The sequence below is a fragment of the Rhea pennata genome, chromosome 1 (genome assembly GCF_028389875.1).
Source record: "Rhea pennata isolate bPtePen1 chromosome 1, bPtePen1.pri, whole genome shotgun sequence".
Lineage (NCBI taxonomy): Eukaryota > Metazoa > Chordata > Aves > Rheiformes > Rheidae > Rhea > Rhea pennata.
In genome coordinates, this window is record NC_084663.1 from 10,657,262 (window position 1) to 10,682,948 (window position 25,687).

Below are 25,687 nucleotides of genomic sequence, written 5' to 3' on the forward strand. Positions count from 1 at the left end.
GGCCTTGAAGATCTCCAGAGAAGGAGACTCCACAACTTCTCTGGGCAACCTGTGCCAGTGCTCCGTCACTCTCACAGGGAAGAAATTTCCCCCCACGTTTAGGCAGAACTTCCTGTGCTTCAGTTTCTGCCCATTGCCTCTTGTCCTGTCACAGGGGACAACTGAAAAGAGTTTGTCCCTGTCCCCTTGACACCCTCCCTTCAGGTGCTTGTACACATTGATCAGATCCCCCCTCAGTCTTCTCCTCCCCAGGGTGAAGAGGCCCAGCTCTCGCAGCCGTTCCTCAGAGGGCAGGTGCTCCAGCCCTCTGATCACCTTTGTAGCCCTACTCTGGACTATCTCCAGTAGCTCCATGTCTCTTGTAGTGGGGAGCCCAGAACTGGACACAGTACTCGAGATGAGGCCTCCCCAGGGCTGAGTAGAGGGGCAGGATCACCTCCCTCGACCTGCAGGCAACATTCTTCCTAATGCAGCCCAGGAGACCATTGGCCTTCCTGGCCACAAGGGCACATTGCTGGCTCATGGTCAACTTGTCATCCACCAGCACTCCCAGGTCCTTCTCTGCAGAGCTGCTCTCCAGCAGGTCAGCCCCCACCTTGTACTGGTGCGTAGGGTTATTTCTCTCTAGGTGCAGGACTCTGCACTTGCCTTTGTTGAACCTCATGAGGTTCCTCTCTGCCCAACTCTCCAGCCTGTCCAGGTCTCTCTGAATGGCAGCACAGCCCTCGGATGTATCAGCCACTCCTCCCAGCTTGGTATCATCAATCAACTTGCTGAGGAGGCACTCTGTCCCTTCATGCAGGTCATTGATGAAAAAGTTGAACAGGATGGGACCCAATACTGAGCCCTGGGAGCTTTACTTTTATTACAGTGCACTGCATTATGCACTGCATAATGCACTTATGCACAATAAATTGTGAAATAAATTACTCAGATTCATATATTCAGTTGCATTACTCAGGAAATCTTACTTCATTGCAATATAAAGTATAGAAGGCGTATACATATACAGTCAATTAAATGTAGTGGGTTAGATATAAATCTTGTAACAGTTTAAATCGGGACAGACTCCATGAAAGTCACTGAAATTCCATCAGTATAAGATTGGCATGTGAGAAGAGTAATCACACAATAAAAGATCTTCACGCACTGAGAATAGCAGTATTGGAAAAGGCGAGAAATTAGAATCAAAGTATTTAGCTGACTGAGTGTCTGAAGTGTCTGCAAATGATATTTTAAGGTGGGTAGTATGTCCTCTGAGCAACTCTGAGCTCGGGCTCCTCAGCTTTTCTGTTATTTAGCATAGCAGCACTTTTAGCCTACTCTACCTATGATCTTTAACTCCGCAGGTTTTCCCTGGGCTGATTCACTGTACTGCATTTACCTTAAATAAGCAATACTCTATTGCAGAAAGTTTCTTATGCAAATGCAAGGAATCCTTTGCAGCACAGTCTGGCTGGAATTTGGATTACTCACCTTGGCCTTCAGAGTCCTCAGAGGACTATACTGCATAACTTCTTGCCCCCTAACTAGTTTCCCAGCTGCTTAGCTAAATTCTAGTTAGACTGTGAAATGGAAGGTAAGATTTCTGAAAAATTTGAAGTGAAAATTTATATAGTACTGCATGTTAGGAGCAAAGGTGAAGTTGATAATTCTGATTGAATTTAGCCAGCTGTAACATCATAGACTTAAGGTGAGCCTGAGGACTCACAGTTGATTAATCCAACTTTGTGCTCAGTCAAGGTAGGTTTAGCATATGCAGATTCCTAGGGTTAGATCAACTTCAATGGTTTATATAGATGTATATGCTTAATTGCATACATATATATTTATAAAAATTTATTATGATCTAGTAAGAGATGAAGTTTATTTGCAAAAAAAAAAACCCCAAAACTTAGTTTTGAATGAATGGTTCCATCTATGTCTGCTGGATGTTCCATTATTCAAAATACTATCTTCATTTCATGCACCCTTGCAATTTATAGAATAAACTTCACTGCTTGTGACTACAATTGGTAGTAAAATTTTTCCACAAGACTTGTGTATCAAACTTGGTCTCACACAGAAAGAGAATGAATCCAATTCATCTCATCAGATTTCCTATTGCTTTTTACTTGTTTTACTAGTTTACCAGTTTTCTATATATAAGTGCATTTACAGCAATATAACGATTGGTAAATCATTTTAAATTTGAAATATAAGATAAGAGCAGTTCTGAGCTGTTCCTTCAGATTTTGTAAATCTGGTCTGCTTAAGTAGTTAAGGAGCTCCTCTGAACAGTAAAGATTTGATTTCAGTCTCATACTGGTTTTATTTCTGTTATTTCTCTAACTAAAAACCTGTTGTCTAGTATATAAAACAAATCTAATCCCAGTATCTTTCTGCAGCTGGGACTGGAGAACTAGATAATGAAATGGGAAATTTTATCATGGGATCTGTGAGATTATTAACCTTCCAAGCTGTTGCAATCAATGGGAAGAAATAAGTATTTCACGGGCTCAAATCATTTGACCTGTTTGAGAATGAGTCAAAACACACTCTAATAGTACCCGCTGCTTTCTTTTGGCTATAAAACAAGTCTTGACAGTTCACTTAGATGCAGGTGTCAACATTTAGCCAAATGAATCCTGTCATCAGAGTCTATCTCCAACAGACCTCAGACATTAAGTAATATAGAAAAATATTTTTCTATATGTATCAGAATGTAACTTTTAAGCACATTTAACTTTGACAGAAATGCTAATCTGATTTGTTCTGTAATTCTAAAACGGCTGCTGTGCTCAACAGCAAGTGTAATTACCATTTGGAGTGTTAAGTTCCATAATCATCTTGAACTAACAAGAAGCACAAAATGGTGTCAATTTATTTTTTGTTAGAAAGACTCTAATTGGAGATGTGAAAAAAAGGAATATTGAGGAAACCTTGGATCAACAGTTTACTCTGATGCATACAAGATGTCTTGAAATCACAGACATGTGACAGGATAACAGAGATTTTATTTCATTAAAGATGAAAATTGAAGTGGGCTGCAAATCTAAATTAATAACCAATTTAATGCACCTTTTGCAAAGTCAGATTCTGTTTTCATTACACTTATGTAACCTTAACGCTTTCATTTCTCCAAATACAATTCTACATTTCAGAACTTCTGATCGTTCTGATTTTTTCACAAGGTGACAGGAACCCTGCCAAGGTTAATGATCAATTTAGTGATAAAGTATGATCTTTTTCTTTCAGTTCTGCCTGAGGAAAACTCTTATCCTCTCTTTCCTCCACCTTTCAAATCTCATAGGCAAGAGTAAAAAACAACATAGAGATTGTATAGACAGCCTGCAGAGTTCTTCCAAGGATTTGGTGATTAAAAAGACAAGGAATAGGAACACTCTAATGATTCACACTTTACCTGGAGCTAATGATTGCCCTTTAATTGGTTTCATCTCTCAGAGGAATTGTTGCTTTATGTTTGCTGAAAAAAGCTCATCCTCCTAACACTGGCAGATAGCACTCTCCTGTTGACCTGAGGCAAGCATAGTTTAAAAGCCCTGAGCTTCCTAACCAGACCATATATCACTTTGTCTGAATTCTGTACTTCCCTGGAGACAGTGGATTCTGCCCCTGTTGACATCACCATCATTCACCACAAAAACAACACGTACAGCTGTAATCCCAGTTATAATCTTGGGGAAAAAAAAGGAAAAAAATAAATAAAAATAAAAGAAACAGGAAACACAAGTAAAATAAATTAAAATGTAACTCTATTTTAAAGTTAGTAACTTTCTCCCTTTTTTACCCAATATCCCTAATATTTGTCACATCTGGGGAGTGGGATTAGAAGATAGATAACAAAACAGCATTTTTTGTCAACTGTCATCAAATTTCAACCACAATCTTTTGTGCAGGGGTAGATTTAAGGCTTGGGATAGACATATGAATATCTTCAAACAAGTCCTTCATCTTATATTTCACAGAGATTTCTCCTGGGTTCAGAACTCATCGGTATTTAGACATCTAGTTAAATGTTTGTTAATAGAAGGAATGTAAGGATCTCAGTAGATCCTTCACCAGCTGGGAAGGTGGAAGATAACACTGGGATCTGCTAGAGGAACAAAGATGAAGAAGAAAGGACTAAGGCGATGTATGTACTAGTCAGACCATATAAAATAATCCTCATAATTCATACTGTGGGCCTGCTTGGATCACAGACCTTGAAAGCTTAAGGAGTGAGTAGCCCTTTAGGAAACTACGCAGCTTTCTGGGTGAAAACCTGAAACTCACTACTTAGACTTGTCCAGAGGAACAAGGAATCCAGATATCCTTGCACTTGAGAAAATACCAGTGGGCTGTTACACATGGTCTCACAGCTCATGTCACGATCTCAGTTCTTGTATGAAATAGAAAAAACGATAAAGAGGGTTTAGGTCACCTCTTTGATTTCAGCGTAACAGTCAGGCCAGCGAGACAGAAGCTAACCTGCTCACTTTTAAGAACTGCCACACTGTCTTTATGTAAACTTTTCATATTTAACTTAGTTCAACTCACTTCACTAATGTACGTTCCCAGCATTAGAAGCCCTTTGGGAATCACAGTCAACCTCCTGACTACATAAAAAACAAAATCAACTATACATGGCCAAACAGAAGGATGTATAAATCTGATCTCTCCTACTCCCTGCAGCAAAACTCACCAACGAAAACCAACTTTCATTCATGCCAACTGCTACTGATCTCTGTCTCCTGCAGCAAAATTCTAGACTAAACAACCAGACTTGCTTTCATGCAGTAGCGCTAACTTGTTGATAGCATTATGGTTATATTTAAAGCTCTTTTACTCGGGCAGCTGTTATTGTTGTTGACAGTAAAATGGATGGTCTATGAAAAGAGTTATTTGTGCCACTATTTGTTTTCAAACAGTTGAGTGATAATGTAAGGACTGCAAATCAATCCTTACATTAATATCCTTTTGACTTCTTTAAAATGATTGAAGCTAAAAACATACAATTGATGCCTAAAGCAATTTAAAAAATATGGAAAGTCCTGACATTGGAGACAATTGCCTTTTCTTACAATGCAACCACTTCTTACATGCACTCATCTCAAAATCTGTGGATTTCATTCAGTTCTACTCAACGGAACTTGTTTAAAATTTACAGCTATTAAAACCTGATTTTATCCCAGCAAGGCACTGTTATAATGTCTTTTCTTTAGACCGTGTTATCTTAGAAAATGATCTCATGATCATTGTCACTGCATCCCGGGTTGCAAAAGTAATTGTGTAGGCAGCTAGTCAAAAGAAGTGATAATAACCACTCCTCCACTTAGCACTTGTGAGACAATGTCTAGAACAGTGTGTTCAGCTTGGGTCCACTAGAGATTTTGAGGAGTCTCCAACATAGGGCCAATACAACAGTTAGGGGCTACAGCGCACGTCATTGAGGAAAGGCTTAGGGAAAGGGGTTTGTTTAACCTTAGGAAAGGAAGGGTAATGAGTCTTCAGCTGTTCTCAACTGCCATATGGGAGTTTTTAGAGAAGATGGAGTCAGACTCTTCTCAGAGCTCCACAGCAATGACATTCAAAAGCAGAAGCAACTGAATATAAAGAAAACTGAAAAAAGTGCTATGTGAGCAATTTAACCAGGAGAGGCTGGGGAGACTCTCTTGCAGCTTTTCAAAATTCATCAAGCAAGGTTCTTTGAAACTAACTCTGGTTGCAAGTGTAGAGTTGGCTGGAGACCAACTCCAGCAGTTCCTTCCACTCTAAATTATTTCATGATTCCATGATAGCTTCATGAAATGTACTTTATCATAAGCCAGCATTGTTGCTAAAAAATGACATTCTTCTCTGAATCTCATTTCCTCCTTCACTGACATAAAGTTTTGGATAAGTAAGTGGTGAACCAAGTTGAGTTACTAACCCAAATTCGGGGGTTGGAGGAGAAAGTTTTTACTCAGATCATTTCTGCCAACCAGTTCTCTCGGCATCTGTGCAAACATTTATAACTAAAGAAGCAGTTATTTCCAGAGAAATTGTGCAGGAATGAGTAAGCAGGAGTGTAAAGCGAGCTCTTTCAGCATCAATGCCAGTTCATGCCATTTTAAGATGAGTAAGAATCAGTGATTAGTTAAAGATATGTTTGTCATTAGACTGATGCCAAGGATGATATTATTTTTTAAGAGGTTGTCTCATCAGGAAGGGTTTAAAGTAGCAGCCTGCTGAAATTGTTTATTAAACACTCTGTAGTACTTTTCAGAACCACCGTTTTGGCCAAATTCCACTTGGGTAATTATGCTGTATTGCTTGAAACTCCCTACCACAACTGCAGACAGACAGCTTGCTCTTTCCTTTCCCTACCCTACCTTTTTAAATAAGGTGGTGTTTTAAAAAATTCTGTTTTCTGAATAAGAAGAGGGAAAAAAAAGAAAAAGGAAAGGGAAAGAAGAAGGAAAAAAGGAGAAGAGAAAAGAGAAAGAGAAAGAAAATGGAAAAGGAGAAGAAGAAAAAAGAGAAAAGAGAAAGAGAATAAGAAAGGAAAATGGAAAGGAAAAGAAGAAAAAGAAGAAGAAGGAGAAAAGAAAGAAAAAGAAGAAAAAGAAAAAAAGAAAGAAAAGAACATTGCTGGTACCTTTGCCTCAGCATTAGCAGCAGATCTATGGGTAAAACGTTGAGCTGGACTCAGCACCAGTGTTTGTAGTTCCCAGCAATGGCACCTGTTATGTCTTTGACGGTATAGGAGTTAATTGTCCAGTTAATTAACCAGCCTCTGTTCTCAAAGAATAACAAACAGCATTCACAATCACAAAATACACTGATCGGTGCTGTGGCAAATTTGCCTTCTGTGTCTTGAAGCATTTTCCATAAAAGTGGTCCTTTGTTGTAGCTTGTATGTCAGCTTATATGGAGAAAGGAATGATATTCAGCATGGAACTTGGCAGCTTCCTATTATGCCTATTATTAGTCTTTGTGTTTCTCTGAGATAGGTTGGAAAATAATGATTACCAATATATTTTAGCTGCAATTACTGTCTGTAGCTGAAGTTGCCTGACCCTTCTGACTAGAAGACCTGCTTATAATTGCATATAATTTTGTGAGAACATGAATGCAAATACAGACTGTATCCAAATATAGATACACAAAGAAAATTTTATCCTATTCCATATGACTCAGAATTTTAAAAGTAAACAAGATTACATGGCTATTTTTGCTACTGGATTGGGTAATGTTGGACAGTCTTTTTCTTCTTTATGTCTTTATTCCTTGTAAACTGAAAATAATGGTATCATCCCCCTTTTTAAAATTTTGTCTTTTACTAACTACTGGTATTTTTGTTAGTAGGGGAAAACAAAACAAAGGTCTACAGAAAAAAATGAGTTTGGCCAGTTTTAACTGGAGTGTTTCTGACAGTTTGCACATGCAGTTGAGTGTATCTATCACAAAGGGCCTGAGACATAAATTTTGCTTATTTCAATAGAAATTGTGACTATTAACTAATAGCATGATGAGCACCTGTGGCATAGCTCTATTTAATGTGGAAGGTTATATCTGTTGTTCACAGTGAACACTATTGTGTAAATTTGAATTCAAAACTCAAAGCTGAATGCCTTGCAGAGCATAAGTACATGTCTTGCAAGGTTGCAGTCTCCCAGATCTGTATGATGACCTTGGCTCTATGTCACGGATTTTGATGGCTACATTCTTTCTTGTAACCAAATAATATCAGGAAGGAGGAATGAAAATGATGAAGAAAGTGAAAATCAGTTTTGACCTGAATTATGTTGTATATATTGCCTCAAATTTCAGGCCTGAAGATAGTAAAATGTATATATTTGTTTGATAAATAGAACCTCTTCCTTTTGAAGAGGTCTCTCTCTTGAATCCACGGAGGATTGTGGATTCAGCAATGTGAACAGGATGAATTTAACAGCAATTACTCTGCAGTTCATCAGTGGATCCCCAAGTTTTGCTGGTGAACTGTGATGCAAGGGGGCATCTCAGGTGCTTTTGATTGTATGGGGATAAGGTTGTAGCACTTCACTGAAACCAGAAACAGGATGGTGGTGAGGGAATGGAGGGAAACATCTAGCTGGTTCCATCAAACAAGACCTCTGGATCTGTTACAAACACTTACCATAGCCTTGCAGATAACAGCAGATTACAGTTTGCAAAGAACAGCATTAAAATAATGAATACCGAAGCAATTAACTGTTTTAATTAAAACAACTAATACTGAATAAATTGACAGCTCTTCATGAAAACATTAATTTCTGTGATGTTCTAGAAACACACAGGCAAACTGATCAAGTATGATCAAGTTTTTTCTTAATATTCTTTGTTTTTCCTCAGTTATAAAAGAATTTGCACTATTCTGAAACCAATAGGATGCTCAGGAAATTATGAAGGCCCACAGTAGAGATACTAAGGTGATCAAGCAAATTTCTCACTGAAACCCTCCTGTAGGTCACTGCAAAATGATTAAATCTTTTGCCATTGAGTGCTTGGGTTTGTTACAGTAATGAGAGGACACTGATGAAAAATAATGCCTCTGCTAAATGATAAACGAGTAACAGAGTACAAATGGTGTGTTCTTGATCAGAAGCAGAGATTTAAAAGTTCGAGACTTCTGGTCGAAGATTAAGAATTTCAGAGAGATTGGTACAGAGCTCAGCGCGTGAAATCAGGAATTAGCAGAGAGGCTGAGAAAGGAGCTGAAAAGAACACTAGTGCCTCTGCAGTTATTTAGATGAAGGATACCTTCTAGGTTTCTAAAATTAGATGTGAATTTCCTGGTCAGAAATTAGTTTCATAATAGTCAAAAGATCCTTAACACTTCCCTTAGTACTAACAGAAGACTGATCGTTGTCTCTGAGTGACTACTGTGGATACTCACCTTCCTTATCAGCTCTTCTTGGTTTAAGGAGTGTTAACATGACAAATCTTCACTATCTTCTCTACCTCTACGATACATAGAGCATCTGTGAGGTTTTTCACAGATGTTCAACCTCATATGGCCTTACCCGAGTTTGAAGGCTCTTTGGTCAGTCAAGACTAACAGAGATCTGTCAGTCCTCATTTAGAAGTAGAGTTTTCCTGCTTCTATGAATGAAAACAGCATTTTTTTTTCCTAGCAAAGCAAGTCTTTTCTGATTGCCCACTGGTATACCTCTGCGTGGATATAACAAAAATTAAAATATTTACTTAGCTAGTTTTCTCACCAGCAGCAATCCTTTATCAGAGTGAATTTTTGTTAAATGCAATAAACAAATAGGCTGAAGGTCAGATATTGTACTTTAAACTTGACGAAGATGAATCCATTTTGTGAACAGGAGAACACTTTTGATGTAGATCACACTGTCTACTTCCCCTGTCTGAAAGAAGTGAGGGAAATATTAATCATTTGGCATTAATTGTAAAGCAACTTGCAGATTGCACTCAAAACAGATGACGTTTCTAGATTTAAAGCAGAAGTAGCAGAGATTCTGTATCTTCTGTATGAAGGTACTTCTATATGTTTTTTAAATATAATATTGCATCTAGAAAATTCCACAGTGGGCTGGATAAAGACTAATGACTTTAAAATGCAGCAAGGAAGATTTTGATTATATATTATAAAAAGTTCTGAGTGTATAAAGGTTCTTACTTTTTTTTATTATTATTATATAATAGATAATGATTGATTTTAGGAACAGTATAGACATACTTGAACCTGCCTTCACATAGGTTTATACACTAGATGATTTCTTAAAATGCTTTGTCAAACATATACCATATTTTCCTGTTATCCTATTGACTCTTCTGCTGTTTTTCCACTATTTCCAAATTTCATACACCTCTTAAAAAATTAATTGTACAACTAAGTCCAATCATAATGTAAGATTATGGACTATATCATAAAACAAAAGAAGTGAATGTATCTAAGTCTTTTATCAGTGCTAGTACTAGAAACAATTCCATCCGAATCTATCCAAACATTGCAGCTGGGAAATAAAACTATTTTGTATGTGTAGCCTCAGTTCTCCCTGAATTTGTAACTTGGTATTCCAGTGATTAATTTTTATCAATTTATATCATCACTGCTTGAAAGGAACCTTATTAGCTGAAATCAAAAATACCTTGCATAAATTATTGCTTTCATTGTGCTGGTATTATGATAGTTAGCAGTAAACAGTATTAAAATTGTATCAGATAATTTGAAATTATTTAAGTTCTTGTATTCTAAGTTCTATGGAATTATGAACTTTTAAATCACAGATTTATCATGAAGGATATAACATTTTTCTAACACAATTCATATATATTTTCTCAGCTGATCTTTCTTTTTCTGCTTTTCCTTCTTGCTGACCATACAGAAAAGTTCAATTTTAAATCAGTCTTCTATAGATTGATCTAGATCTTTAATCCTGTGTGAATTCACTGAGATAATTTTCATCAATTTGTTTTTCATCATCATCCACAGAGCTGACTCTCTGGAGCAATTCCAGAAGCAATTTCATCCCATCTGATTCTTTCAAATCTTAGGCTCTATATCTCAGGTTGTGCCGAAACAGACTTTTTTGTTTTATTTTAACTGATAATAAAGTATTGATCATTAGGGTATTGCAAAATGTTTTGAAAAGAAAAAAGAAATATCTCTATCTTTTTTTTCAGAGAGCAGGAACTTTGTTTTGAAAATGAGACGCCTTAAAATATTTTAAATTAGAATTCAAACATGTTAGTTACTAATGAAAATGTTGGTTCATAGGCTTTTAAGAAAATAGTTTCTTTCCACAGGCAGCAAAAGAAGGCAATCAATCTGAAATGATTTTTAGTAACATTGATTGTTACCATTTCCAAGCTAGTCTATAGACATTCCTTAATATTTATATATTTAAATAACATTTCTACTTCTACTTTTACATTTCTGCTTCTGTCCTCAGTGATTAATATGATTAATTGCTTTTGGTGGGAAACTCAGTGGATAGCTTTTCAAGTCACTAAATAACGCAAAATACCGGTTAAAATTGCTGACAGGTCTTCAGATCCCTATGCATTTTTCTCACTGTCTTCAACCATTCAATATTCAGCATAAACATTAAGCAGCAAAATTTATTTCGTAGTTGTCTACAGTACCAAAATATGTTGCTAATATTGTTTCTGTACCAAGTGAGGTCAGAAAAATTATAAGACTGTAAGTAATTATACTTACATAGAATGTTTTCCCTCTTGGATACAGAAAGAATTTATGGTGAGTCAGGTTGCCCACAAATCTCATTTAAATCACAGCCTGTCATACAGCAGCTCTTACTTGTACTAATGAAACTTGAGTCTCTCATAATATGTTGCATAAGGCTGTTCTTCAGTGATTCTGAGAATTTCATTTAGGATGGTAACCGCAGCCTGGCTGCTAGCTAGGTTCATCATTCTTCACAGACAATACCCAATTTCATGTTTTCTGAGCCAATTTCAGGCAATAATCAATAGACAAGTCACCTAAGGGATTATAAAAAGGCAGAACTGAAGAGTTTTTAAACATTCTTTAGATTATTCAGGAATCTTTTTTTATGGTGGCTGCTAGGGGCAAGGCGTCTTTCTTCAGTCTGAGGTGTAAAACTGAACTCTTGTTCATTAGATTTTTATCTGAGCTTCTTTCATGTTTCCCGAGAAAATTTCAAATTCAGCAGACTATATGTTCTGGTATCCTAAAACTTGTCTTCTTTCTTAGATGAAAAAAAAAAAAAAAACTTTTATTTTCTGTTTGAGATTGTTAGACACAGTAAACATCCTGTGTAATTCTTAGAGGTAATGAAACTGTATTTATGGATGAAAAACACAGATAAGTGTAATACTATCTGTTATTAACTTTTTAAATGTTAAAAAGTATTTTATGATGAATATACAAAAATAATAAAAAATAATAGTAGTTTTGCAGGTCCCAGCTATTATCTCAGAAAACACCAGATAAATTTTAAGCCATGTTGTGCAAATAGTTTGATTATTTTCAATTTCTGAGGACTTACAACAGCCCCCCTTTCGACTCATACAAGCACAGCTTTTGTTAGTAAAGAAGATTACGAGCAAGACTTTTGGGGAGTTATGCACCTAGGAAAGAACAAGACTAAATTTCAGAGATTCTTGATAAAATCATGAATGCTGGCCTCATCGAATAAAGGCTGTTAGGCATTAAACTCTCAAAAAAGTCTCACTACACTGCGGCAGGAGACAGAGAAAGAGCTTTATTGCTCTTTAAGGACTATTGCCAACAAACAAATCTGCAGCAGCTGTAGCAGCATTATCTGTTATGAGTTACTCATTTGTATTCATTATTGAAAGGATTCAGTTAATTATTTTATAAGTCCTACTGAATACACACTGCCCAAGAGCAGGAAAAGATTTTTAATTTTTATATATACATATATATATATATATATGTATCTACAAATAGTCAGTATTTGCTTCAGTGATTTTAGGAGACTGAGGGTAGTTTCTCAGCCAGATACCCATACTTAAATATAGATATATATGTGCATGTTTTCTAATTTCTAGATAATTTAGTTTTGAGAAAACTTCCAGTAGAAAAGTTTCCCAAGAACAGGTATAATTACTGTCAAATCTAGACGAGGGCCAGTCGACCATAAAATCCCTTACCTGGGATGAACTCCCAGCTGCCCGAACAGGAGATCAAGGACATATGTTCTGAGTGGCACCACACAGAAGTCTCCACATCTAAGATACGAAGTTTCCAGGAACCTGCCTCGTGACTCTCCTTCTCTCTTTAAAAATCATGAAGGTTTCAGGCCATCATATTGGAAAATTTTTAATCTCACACTACCTCAGGAAAACTTTTCCCCCTTGCACATTTAATAGCAACCACATTAGAGAATATTGGGCCTTTTTCTCTTTCTAAAATCCATGATTTTCTATTCTCCCTTTCTTTGTAGGTGGACTTTCTCCCTTTCCTCCATCCCCCATGAATGTTCAGATATATATTTGTCTTTTTACTGCCACATACTGGTGAAAGCTCTTGCAGAGAGTCATATGGCCTACTTGGCACATGGACCTATCTCATTGTTTTTTAAGTTTCATTATCATTTTTTCCTGTGCTATATAATTCCATTTACTTCAACAGGTTTCTTCCCAGCTTATAAACATCGTAATTGATTTTTCCGTTCTTTTTTAGTTTGTTTTTTCCCTCATTTTGGTCTGTATCACAAAGCTCTATGAGTGCATTTAATTAAGCACTATCCCTGCAATATTTCTTCTGCTGTACATTTTTAGATTATGACATTTTATTCAAATACATCTCTGTGGACTTTAACCACTCATATCAGTTCAACATTGCAATGAAAGATCAAGTTTAGCATATGTGTGTGTAGCAATTGAAGGGACTCTGAATTCACCAGTGAAGAATAACAGTGCTAAGTGCCAAGGGACTGGCAAATGTAAATTATGTATTTCAATTAAAAGTATGTACTTTAAACAAAAACATTTAAGATAGAAAGTTACAAACTTAAAAAAAAAAAAAAAAAAGTTTTAACAGATGACACTGAGCAGGAGGCGAAATTCAAATTAATATTTCTCCATACTGGTAACTGGAGGAAGCACCTCCACATAACTATAAACACTGCTTCCAGGCATCAACCCTCTAAAAACTGCAGGACAGTGAATTCTACATAATGCAGTGGAATAGTCTGCATAACATTTCTGTCCACCCTTTCTAAGCAAGATCTGAATTAACAGATTTCCTAATTTTGCCTGAGCTGATTGCATGATTATTCTGATTAATGGAAAGGATCATCCCTCATTTCTCCAATGGCCAGATTATGTAAGTAGCTGAATCCCAATAGTAATTATAAGTATTCATCTCAGAACTAAAATTTCATAGGTCCTCTATAACTAGCCACAAAATATTCCAGTGGTTCTGGAAGACAGATCTAGCTTTCTTTAGTATATCAGGTGCAATGAGCTATGCTAGAATTATCACAGCTCTTACTATCATATTAAATTGGCAATGTCTCATACTCCTATTTTTAACAGTCTTATTAGCAACAATTATTTCAGTAATAATTCTTATTTAATGATGGACAAATAGCATTTCAACAGTGTGCTGCTACCACTGTACCAGGTGATGTTAAGTATCCAAAAGAAAAATCTATTAATATAATAGCGTTACCTGTCTTCCACATGAGCAGTCAGTGCAGAAGCATCTGCTCTGGTTCGCCAGCCTGTGCAGTGCACACGACTGTGCACACGAGTGTGTCGCTCCCAGGAGGTATGAACAAGACTTTAGGCACATTTCCCTGAAGAGCTTAAGAACTGCAGTATAAATCAGAGGGGGGATCTGGCAATCATGATGTGAGGACTGAATAGGCAGGTTCTTACCAAAAATTTTCAGCTTCTGTCTCAGCAAATTACGATGATAATGTGCCTACAGGTTTATAGCACAAAAGAGTGTTAACATATTGCGTTAGCTTGAGTATCTGTATGGATATATTTGTGTATACAAATGCCACCTTCCACCTCCTTCTGAAAGAAAGGTTTATAGTTACATATGCCACCATGTGTTAAGTAATTTTTATGGGCTATAAATGACTTGAGCAAGCTGTGAAATAAAACAGCCTGTTCTACTGCACTAGAAGGGCAGGTTCTGTGCTGCTTGTGCAGTAAATGTGCAGTGAGACACTATCCAAACTAACTGGAATGGAAACATGCCGTATGTGGTTGATATACCAATATCCATTCACTGGGTATATTTCCCTACAATAGCACAGCTTTATGTCAGAGAGAAAGCATCAAAATATTGCATTTTTTGAACTTTTAAGTAATAAAACATAAGCATTGTTTTAAGATTCATTCCTACTTCCAAAATCTTCTTTAGCACTCCTAAGAAAGCTAAATCTGCATTAGATGTGTAAGTAATAACTATCTCTGAAGTCAGTATTTTTAAAGACAGAATGATTTGCCTAGATATCTTGCTAGCAACCTGAATTCTTTAAAGATTTTCAGCCGATTTTCTCCATCTATATTTCAGAATCAATTTTTTCTTTCATCAGATCATAGTTCCAGCAGACTAAGGAAAGAAAAATCACCACATATGTAGCTATCTGCCAAAGCAGATGAGGAAGCTCCTAGCTGTTTCTGTAACATAACATGTTTTGTGATTTGCATTTAAATGTCCTATGACTATTTTTACTTCTGATTGATCTGCAAATTCTACAGAAATTATGCAGATGAGCTTTATTTTCATCTCACTTTGCTCCCCAAGTGGACAATAGGTGACATTTCCTAGCAGAACAATTACTTTTCAGAAAAGCAGTTTTCAGGTAATTTGGTTTCATCTCATTTTTAACTTTTTCTTAGTGATTATACTTTTCTTAGTATACTTACCAAGCATTTTATGTGTCCAAATTTAGACTGTAGGTTGTTTGTTTACATTCTAGATACAAAATATTTTGTTCAAAGGGTTATTTTCTCTTCAGATTCACAAAAGAAAGTAATATATAAAAACTACTTTGTAACCTACTTTTACCTTCTGACAGTGTACTACTTAATATTTTTCAATTCTATTTATAACTATCTGATGCTCTCTACTGTATCTCTTGGCATACTTCCTCATTTTATACTATCTTTTGCTACCATCCATGGGAATTCAAATGTAACTTAAGTCATTTCACTGATCTTAAAGTGCTTATTTTATGTCCATTATACTTTCATCATGTTGTAATAAAGCCAAATGGAATTTGATCCATTCCCTGGGGTTTCTGGTGGTTCAAGACAGATTATCTAAATTCATGAAGTCAAGTGGTCAAAAAGGATAAAAACATCTGTTGTGATGTTCACATCCTCACATATATACTGAGTATGAGAAAGCACAAACTTCTTTCGTTATTTTGGCAGAGGAAGCAAAAATTGGATCAGGGAAGATTTTGTCATTCCAGATTGTACTGTCAAACTCTCAAAAAACCTTGCATATCAAGGCTAAAAAAAAAAAGATGAAAAAAGTGTTTGTTAGAGGAGAGAGAAATAGCTTAAAATTTAACATAAATTAAATGAGAACCTAAGCAAAATCCTCCCTATTTTTGTATAGGTAAAACCCACTTTGTGTTCTCATAATGGAATGGAAAAAGAGCTTGCAGACTCACTCGTCCTACTTTTACAGCACATTTATTCCATATTGCACAAAGATCATTGTAATATTGTGCAAAATACTTTATTGAACTGGGGTTATGTCAAATACAGATTTTTAATTGTTGTTTGCAGATTTCTTCTCCCTTTAGCAACACATTTTCTCCTTGGTAAAGCAGAAGCTTTAAGCTTAAAATAAGCTTAAAATGCAATATCTTAATCAAAGTGTATGCATATATGACATTAAACACTTCTTTTTCTCTGTATGTAATTCAACCCATCCAAAAGCCAGGGCAAAATGTGCCTTTCACCACCAGACTTTCAGACATACGGTAGCAAACCATCTTTCAGGCAGCTCAGTCTGCAGTGTCTGATACATCTCCTTATGTAAGATGCTAAAAATGTGAAAAGAAGCCTGCGGATGTATATTTAGGCTCAGCCGCTGGTATATAGTTGGGAAGAAAGGGGCAAAGATGATTTAACAAGGTGTCGCCTTCTAAGACAGAAGGCTACGTAGTTCCCTAGCTCAGATCAGGGCTGCACCTATCCTTCAAGTTCAAATTAAAAAAAAATGATTTCTGACATAATTTAGCTTTCTTTCATTGAAGTTATGGAAAGTGATAAACCTGTAGTTTTATACTGGGATTCTTTTAGTCTAATTTACATTGTCTACAAATCAGGTTTCTGAATCAAAACTAGTCATCTAGTCTCTCATGTGTTGCCTCTTAAAAAAAAAAAAAAAAAAAAAAAAAAGGAAGGAAGGTACTTCCAGAAAACATTATCTGTCCAAAGATAAATTTTAATGTAAATGGAACCTTGAGCATTTTCTGGAAGTGCTATTTCTATTGACTACAGGGAGAATCTAGAGAGTTTGAGTGGGACATTATTTTTTTACATAATTAATCTTGTCATTAAAATTTATTGTAAACCAAAGCTAAATTTTTGAGTTCTGGTGTTTGAAGGAATTTCAGAGAGAACGTTGTCAGAATAATTCAGCTTAGAACATAAGGGATCCCTTCCACAAACATGAAAGCTGTAAATAAGCAGAGGTATCTAGTAGATGGGAATTAGATCTATACTTCTTTTGACTTCTCACACCCCACTTATCCTCCCTCTCCCTGCCTTCCTTCAAATGCAGGTATTCTTTAGTCATCTTCATCATTAAAAAATAATCTCTGGTCATCTCAGATTGCCTAAATTTGTTTTATATGCCACTTCAGCTGGTGTCCCCCCTGGTGACCCCAGGGTGTCTCCCCTCAGTGTCTTCCAAATGCCTTCTATCCTCTCTGTGTTTCAAGGAAATCTCATTAAAATCCTGGAAAACCTTTGTGGACAAACCTCTGATAACTTATATTGTCCTTTCAGTCACTGACTTGGGCAGATTCTGACCGTAACGAAACTTTCTCAAATCCTTCTCCTCTGAACTTATTGCCTCATTAACTTTCTCCCACTTACCCTCCTTTTTCCTACAACATTTTAAAACGCTGCCTAACAAAAATGAAGACATTTAAAATTGCAGAGAACTGATACTTGCCCATGATTTTTTCATATTTGAGCATCTGTGAAATATTAGTGCTATTTTCCACTATTCTAAAAAACATTTTAATTCAAACCAAGAGTTTTTACACAAGGCATTATTTCAGAGTGAGCATTCTTTTTAAAAAAGAAAAAAAGAAAGAAAAAAGAAAAAAAAGTGAATTAAATCTCTGAAATAGAGGCATGCAGGAAGTAACCAAGAAATGGAAATGAGATTAGAGCTTTTTCCAGGAAAGACTGTACACCTCGGAATCTCAACAAGCAAAAGATTTTGTCCATTTTGAAAATGTATTTTGCACAACAGTTTTATTTTAAGGCTTGAAGACAGTTTCCTTCAAATTTGCCTTGTTTAATCCTACTGTTAGCTTCACACAAGAATTTGGGGCATATAGGCAAAACCTCTGCACTACTGTAGTCACAGTTTTGTGGGCAGCGCGAATATCTGCTGGCTTTACGGCTCATCATATAAAACTGTTGGCTGCAGCTTGTTCGTACACCTGAGCCGTAAAGCTAGCCAGCCATTCGCACTGCCCACACGACTGTAAACTCAGTTTGCTGAGAGTAAAGAGGTGTCCTAGCTCTGCCTACCTCCCCCACCACACGGCTGCACGTACATTAGGGGAAACAGGGAGGTATTAATGAAAGACCCTAATCTTCTTTGCCCATCTCATTATGTACAGTCTGCTTATTGCGGCTCAGGTCTCCAGGGGAAGGAAAGGCAAGGAAGAAGGGAGAGCAGATTCATGCCTACTCCTACCACAGAGCATCCCTGGATCTCAGAAAGGATCCAGTTGTCAGGAACTAAACTGAGACCATTTATCTCCTCCTCTTGGAGGAGCACAACAGGATCCGTAGATATACCAGGTATGGGAGAGAAGAAATTGTAAAAACACCCAAACCCATCATGTATGCATAGAGACAGATGAAGAAAGAGTCTGAACACATACCACGGATCCTCTCTACTCTTAATCCCTCTTCAGTGAGGTTTCCTCAAACTATCCCTCAAAGATAGTTTGTTCAGTGACCTGTTGATAGTGTCCTATACCCCGGACCAACTCTCTGTCCAGTTGGAGGAGGGACAAGAGACTCAGGAACTTGCATGTCTCAGTCACATCTGTGGCTCTGATGAGCATATATACTGAGACAGCCTTATGTCAACAAACACAATGACATCTATTTAAGGCACTGTGAGACAGGAGAAAGTAGTAGTTAAGGCTGTATTAGATGTCTGATTGCTTTTACAGTAGGGAACGCAAAGATTAAACTTGCCTACAGAGAAAATTGTGGCATTTTTCAGGGAGAAAGAAATGTGTGGGAGAAAGGTGAAAGACAAAAACTAGAAGGAAATGGGAAGGTCTCAAAAGAACAGAAAAGGTCTGGGGCCGTACATGTTGCAGGCATTCTTTATAAAGCTCATCCATCATTATTTTACAACAGCTTTCTAGCACCTCATGTCACAGCAAGAGGATGAAAGGCATTATGAATACAACAGCTGTTACTGCAAGGAACTGGTGTGATGTTAATAAAAAGATAATAATAATAACAAAATTAAAAAAAAAAAGAGAGAGAGAGAAAGAGAGGCAGAGGAAGAGAAAGTTTTGCCTAAACAAAGATTGGGGGGGGGGGTTGGCCAGTACTTTGGATTCTTGGTGTTCACTAATATTTTAAACTAAATATGCCACCATTCTGATTTAATTTCAGCTGGAGTTATTAAACTCCCATACTGAAATATAAATAATAAATGGCTAGTATTTGTAGTAATATTAAGCTATTTATTGTAGTAAGATAATGTTATCTTGTTCTGCCGGAGCACAGTTATCTGCTAGAAACAGTGGGGGATGCTCTGGTTCTCCGCACAGTGTTAAAGGAATTCAGCTGAAACATCACTCTTGCTGCAACAACACTCTGTGGATTATAGTAGAGGGGAACATAATTGTGGCTCAGGTCCTCACCAGCCTTCCTAAGTCTCTGTATATACTCACTGGATTGGGAATCACACATTTTGGGCTTGTTTATGCCTATCTGAGCAAAGCCTCTCTGTTTATAGTATACCCAATTCCAGCTAATAAATCCAAGCAACTCTTTTTAGGAATATAAGTATTATGTTATGATCTCCATCTCTGAAAACAGGCACAGAGATGAAGTCTAAGATCAGAGAAAGCTACTGAGGTGTAGAGTTCTGGAGAGAGAACCTATATATCTTCATGATCTCTCATATTTTAAATTGGTGGAATTTCTTTCTTCCAATCAAGTTTGCAAGAGCACACCTTGGATTCCTTAATTGTTATGCCATACTACTACAAATTCTAGTTTTCTAAATATTACAAGCAAATCCTAATACAGCTGAACTCAAGATTTTGTTAATTTAAGCAATACAGCTACATAAGTAGTATTTGAGCTGCTCAGTTGTGGAAGACATGATGTCTCGATATACAGTGTTAGAGAGAACTATAGCTGCACCCTGTCCGGGTCACTAGATACCTGTGAGACAAATGTTGGTAAAATACTGCTCAGAAATGCTAGTATTCTCTCAGTGAACAATTCACAGTCCCCAGAGGTTCATTAATTTAATCTCTCAGGGTATCAAAACAGATAAAGACCTAAGGAAATGAAATTAGCTCTAAGAAAAGATGTCTTTATTTCTGATCATATGGTTATGATGATACTATGCTAATCAGTACTCATCTCTTCATTTCACACAGAAGGATTATGGAAATTATGAGGCTTGTTACTCATTCTTTCAGAATTATAAAAGTGAGAGATTCAGAAACCTCAGTACTTCACATCATACTTAGAAATGCTTTTAAGATAAATTGGGAGACAGAGTTCATTTAACTTAGTTTGCTAGAGGGGACACTGATCCAAAACAGGACAAGTGCCAACTCCCAGAATCCACTGGTAATACAAAAATCTGTGGAGATTTCTTACTGCCAAACTTTCCACAAGAGAACATATACAGAGACGTATAATGTAGTCTCATAGTTGGCATTCTTCTGATGGGTTTGCAGTGTCAAATAATTTATCTCCTTGATTCATTCCCTTGCCTGGATTCTTTGATTTCCATACTGAATGATGTTAGATTTCTCCTCGGATTTCTTTTAGCACAAAACAATTTGTTCTTTCTGAAATTAAGCCTAGCTTCTAGAGACGGTCTGTTCATCACTAAAAAAATATGGAGGAAGCAATGACAAGTGTGGTTCCCTACACAGACTGCCAACTGCAGCTCGACAGGCCTTGCACTGTCGAACACTCCAGCAGTCTCAGGCACCGTCCCCCAGGGCAGCATTGTGCTGTCCACATACCACCAGCATCATGTTGCAATAAAATAACACTCATTCTCTCAGGAACTTTGCATTAAAACATTATCAAAAAGTTAACTTTTTCGTTCCTGGGCCACAAGAGAACAAGATGGGCCATCAGTGACCACATTGCCGATGGCAAAACAGTGTGGATGTATCCGATCTGCTCTAGAGGGGACTTGTTCAAAACAGCAGAGGAAAATGAACTGCACCCATCATTTAAATGTGTTGCTGAAATAGCCTTGATAACATAGACCAACAGAAGACAACTGTATGCTATTGTCTTGGATAATTTTGCTTGGCAGTGCATATTTGATCAAAAGGAAGTGAGAGCAAAATCTGTAGTCATCAACCCTTGGAAGCTGAAACTTCATTTACTATTTCAAGATAACTTTAAATAGTGATGGTCAAAAATAGTGCAAATGACACCTCTTGTGATTTGCTGCAGCAGTCATTTAAGACTAATAACAGAACTAATTAACCTTTGACAGCATGGAATGTGATAGCTCTGAAAGAATAACAGCTTATGTTGCCATCACTATAGGAAATAATTTGTTAAAATACCTGGCAGTAATTTAGTTAATTAAACATTATCTTTTAATTGCTAATGGATTTTTAAAGAGTGTGGCCCCCTAAAAGAAAGTATACTGCCATGTAAAAGACATCAAAACATAATCATTGCTGCATATTTTGAAGAATGTGTTAGTTACTGTTAACATGTTCCTAAGGTGAAGTCAAAGCTGCTGAACATGCCTGTAGTCTTCTTGCAGCACGTGAGTAAGTTTGCATTTGATGTCTGTGAAAGACCACACAAAATCGGCATAAATATTTCTCCTCACTTTCAATATTTACTCCACTATCTATCTGTAGAAAACAATTGTATCTTCTCCTGGTCCTTGTTTATTATATTGAACTGACATGTAATATTCTTTTAGTGCCTTACTATATGGTTCCTTGCCACCGTGATAATCCGAGTAGATTTGTTTGCACCTGTTCTGTCTTGAATTCATCTTTCTTGAGATGAGCAGTAATATTTGAATTACAAATAGTTTTCTAGAGTTTTAGAAGGGCATATTAGATATGCAAAGTCTCTTTCACTGTATTTTTTTCTGAGTTTCATTTGCTGATCATCATACAGTTACTAGGATACCTGCAATCGTTTCTGTCCCACACCGCTTACAACCAGTGTTTCTTAAACTGATAAAAGAATGCCAAAACTTGTGACAGTGCACTATATTTTATCCTAACCCTACTGATGCAGTCTTGAGGATCATCCAATCCCATGACACTCTGAGCAACTTCATTTCTGCCATGTCAAACAAAAAGCATTTGTCTCATCCAGACACACTTGAAGAGCTCAGCAGTTTTACGTTGACACCTTCTCTTACTCTTTTTAAAGCATATTTGAATTTAAAGAATTCATTCTATGCACTAATATAGATTTTAACTATTATTCTAGGCCTGTCAAAGGAAAGATAACACAGTGATAAAAGTGCATGAGAAAGAGGAAAAAATGTCAAGGGACTGGAAGGATGAAGAATCTCTTCTGATTTTCCAAAATTTTACTGCCTTTGTATAGTGGTTATTTGTTTCAGTGAAATGTTTTGTAAGGCTGGTGCTCAGACTTTTTCCTCACATGCTGTGGGAGAAGTGAAAATTAGCCTGGAAGCACAAGACAGCTATCATCGTTAGCATGCTCTCAGCTGGAGATCATTGTTTTCCCCAGGAGGCTTAAATAGTGCAGCAGGATTGTTTGTCATAAAGATGCTCTGGGGGTGCTGAATGCTCTATGGAAAACCTCCAGGCACTGAGAAATGATGATGGAGTTTTCAAACATATTCTGATTTACTGTAAACATTTCTCCTTGTCATAGCCTGCAGAATCACAGGTCTCATCCTACCTACCTGATTTCATTTTAGGTTGAAAGCATACCAAATGAAAAAGAAGGTACTAAGTCAGTCAAAGATGATGCCCTAATAAATGTTACCAAAGAACCTTAAAGGGCATAAAAGGAAGAAAGTGAAGTGTAAGTCTGACATGTTTTCCAGAAAAGGCTGTGGTCAAGTAAAGACTTCCTGAAACTAGCATTAGGTTTGTGCTACAACTGTGCTTGCTGGGTTTCTTTATAATTAATCACTGGAGTGGACGCAAACAATAATATTGGTCAAAATCTAGATTTATGCAGCGGCTTTCAGGTATGTAGTGCCTTTATCAGTATCTTTGGTAGTTTATCGACAAAGCAGAGGTGCCATTTTCCTGTATCCATTTCCAATAATTCTACATCTGCTGTTCAATCAAGCTACTAAGCTACATCTGCTGGGTACTCAATGCTTTCCTGGGACATTTTAACTATATGTTTAAAGCTTGGTAATACACCCGAGGGAATTAATAACAACAAGGACCCCACTGGCCAATCCTCTTCTTTCATGCTATCAACAAAATCTTTCTGCTGCCATCACAAGATGAACATCTCTGCATGTTCAGACCTGTAAGAGTCTTCTGATGATTAAATAAGATGACAGAATCACTCGTCTCCTAATAGCTCCTCTCCAGCTTTACAGAAATGTTGGGTGAAATGTTGGCCTTACATAATCCCAAATGCAAATATATTATTGACTGTGAATGAGCCACGTTTCAGCCCCATTTTGTGAGAAGGGTTGTGGGGCCACATTGTAGCTGTAACTATTTGCAAACATATTTTTCTTCATTATCCAACTTCAATGAAAAATATTTTAAGTAGAAAAAACAGTAGAATGCATGACTAGTTGTGGACATCCATGAAACAACAGCTAACTTCTTTAGGGGGGATTATTCAAATTTAGTTATGCATTTATGGCATGTGTAAGTAATCTCTAAATGGCACTTGGTAACTTCCTACTCTTTCAGAGAGGAGATGTGCAGATGTATCGTAATTGTTTACTTTCTGCAGAGTTATTTTGCTCTTTACAACCTGTTGGCACCCGCTTCCAGAATTTCCCGGTAATGTATTCAAGCTCCAGATTCCTGGCACTAGTTACCAAATACTCCTATGGGCTTAACATTTTTTTTTTTTTTACCTTATGTCCTAAGAAATAACATTTTACAGCTGCAGGACAATATATATAGAAGCGTCGCCTCCATTCTGATGTCTGTTATATTGTGCTGTATTGTGCTGTGTGTTACAGTATTGTGTGGGAATAATGGGACTGTGTTTCTGCCCACATAAGGAAAAAATCACCTTTATTTTTAAAGGTCACAGCTAGCACTTGCCTTTAAATTGTGTGAATGATATTGCTCCATATATATAATAAGGTGAAATGAAATGGTAACTTCACCAAAGCCTTAACTCCTTGCTTTTCAGAATAATCGCACCTACTGAAACCTCCTTTTTATCCATACTGAATGTTTTCTCTTTTTTTTTTTTATTTTTATGAGAACTTCACATCTTGTAGTAAAGGTTTCTAAAAGATGAATTGTTGTGACCATCGTAATGACTTCTGTAATGGCAATGCATCACTGTAATGACAGTAATCACTGCAATGACATTGTAGTGACTTCTAGTCACTAATAATGACTTCTAGTGAAACTTGTGTTGAGGTGGACAAAGCCCCTCAGAAAATGCATTTTAAAGTATATGACATAGTTACAGACATGTGTGCTGCATGCTTCACCCAGTTTGTTCACCTGAGCAATACATTAATCTTATATCTCTGATTAAAAATCATAAATTGTACTGGAAAACACACAAACAAATGAACAGACAAGAACCTTTCCTTCTTTACAATTTAGACAGATAAATTCAGATTCTTTCTCCATTAATGAGGGTTGCTTTTTCTGCTTTTCCAGGTAAAACACAAGTTATGGGTGAAATCAAGATTGCTTTAAAGAAGGAAATGAAGACAGATGGAGAACAGTTGATAGTAGAAATTCTTCAGTGCAGAAATATCACATACAAATTTAAATCTCCAGACCATCTTCCAGGTATGACACAGAAACCAACATCATGATACAGCATTAAGTATGACATATCTGAAGATGTTTAAAAATACCATTAAAATGGAAAGGAAATTATTTCTTAATCAGAACAACATCTTCTATAGGGTTCCTTTTGAAGTTCCTTTTTTGGTCCTACGAACAAATTTAGTGAAAGTAAAAACATTTTCTAGAAGGAAACTTCCTTCAGAAGTTAATCCCTTTCTAATCTACTGATCTAATTTAAAATTTCTTAACTTCAACAAAAATGATGCCTTTCAAGATTATTAAAGACAATGATATGTGGTGAAAATCTGTATTTTGATGTAAAAGAATTTTTAAAATGATAACTCACGTTAGTAATAGTATTTTCATAGATACATAAAGAGATCTTTTTTCTTTTTTCTTTTTTTTTCCTGTTTTATACTGTAAACTCAAATTAACTCTTCTGCATTTAGTGGAGTGGTTCCGTTTTGACACAATGTATAAAGAAATGAATGCGGCTGTGTTATGTCCCATGGTCTGCTTCCTCAGCACTTCCTATCTATTGAAATTATTAGCAATAATGATTATTTAAAAGCTTCTGCATTGAATTTGTTGAATTATTCTTCCCCAGACCTGTATGTGAAGCTGTACGTTGTCAATATCTCTACCCAAAAGAGAGTAATAAAGAAGAAAACCAGGGTATGCAGGCACGACCGAGAGCCTTCATTCAATGAAACATTTAGATTTAGCTTGAGTCCTGCTGGGCATTCTCTTCAGGTAATTCTGCATCTTATTAAAAACTAACTTTGTATGTTTTCCATGCA

The 25,687-nt window shown here is 36.5% G+C and overlaps 1 protein-coding gene across 1 annotated transcript in view; it reads left to right on the forward strand.

The window, feature by feature from the left end:
• PCLO (piccolo presynaptic cytomatrix protein) overlaps window positions 1-25,687 on the forward strand; it is a 364,298-nt gene that overhangs the window by 334,004 nt on the left and 4,607 nt on the right. Inside the window, exons 24-25 of the mRNA XM_062597873.1 lie at window positions 24,753-24,887; window positions 25,495-25,640. Coding sequence (XP_062453857.1) covers window positions 24,753-24,887; window positions 25,495-25,640 — 281 coding nt within the window. The remainder of the gene's footprint in view (window positions 1-24,752; window positions 24,888-25,494; window positions 25,641-25,687) is intronic.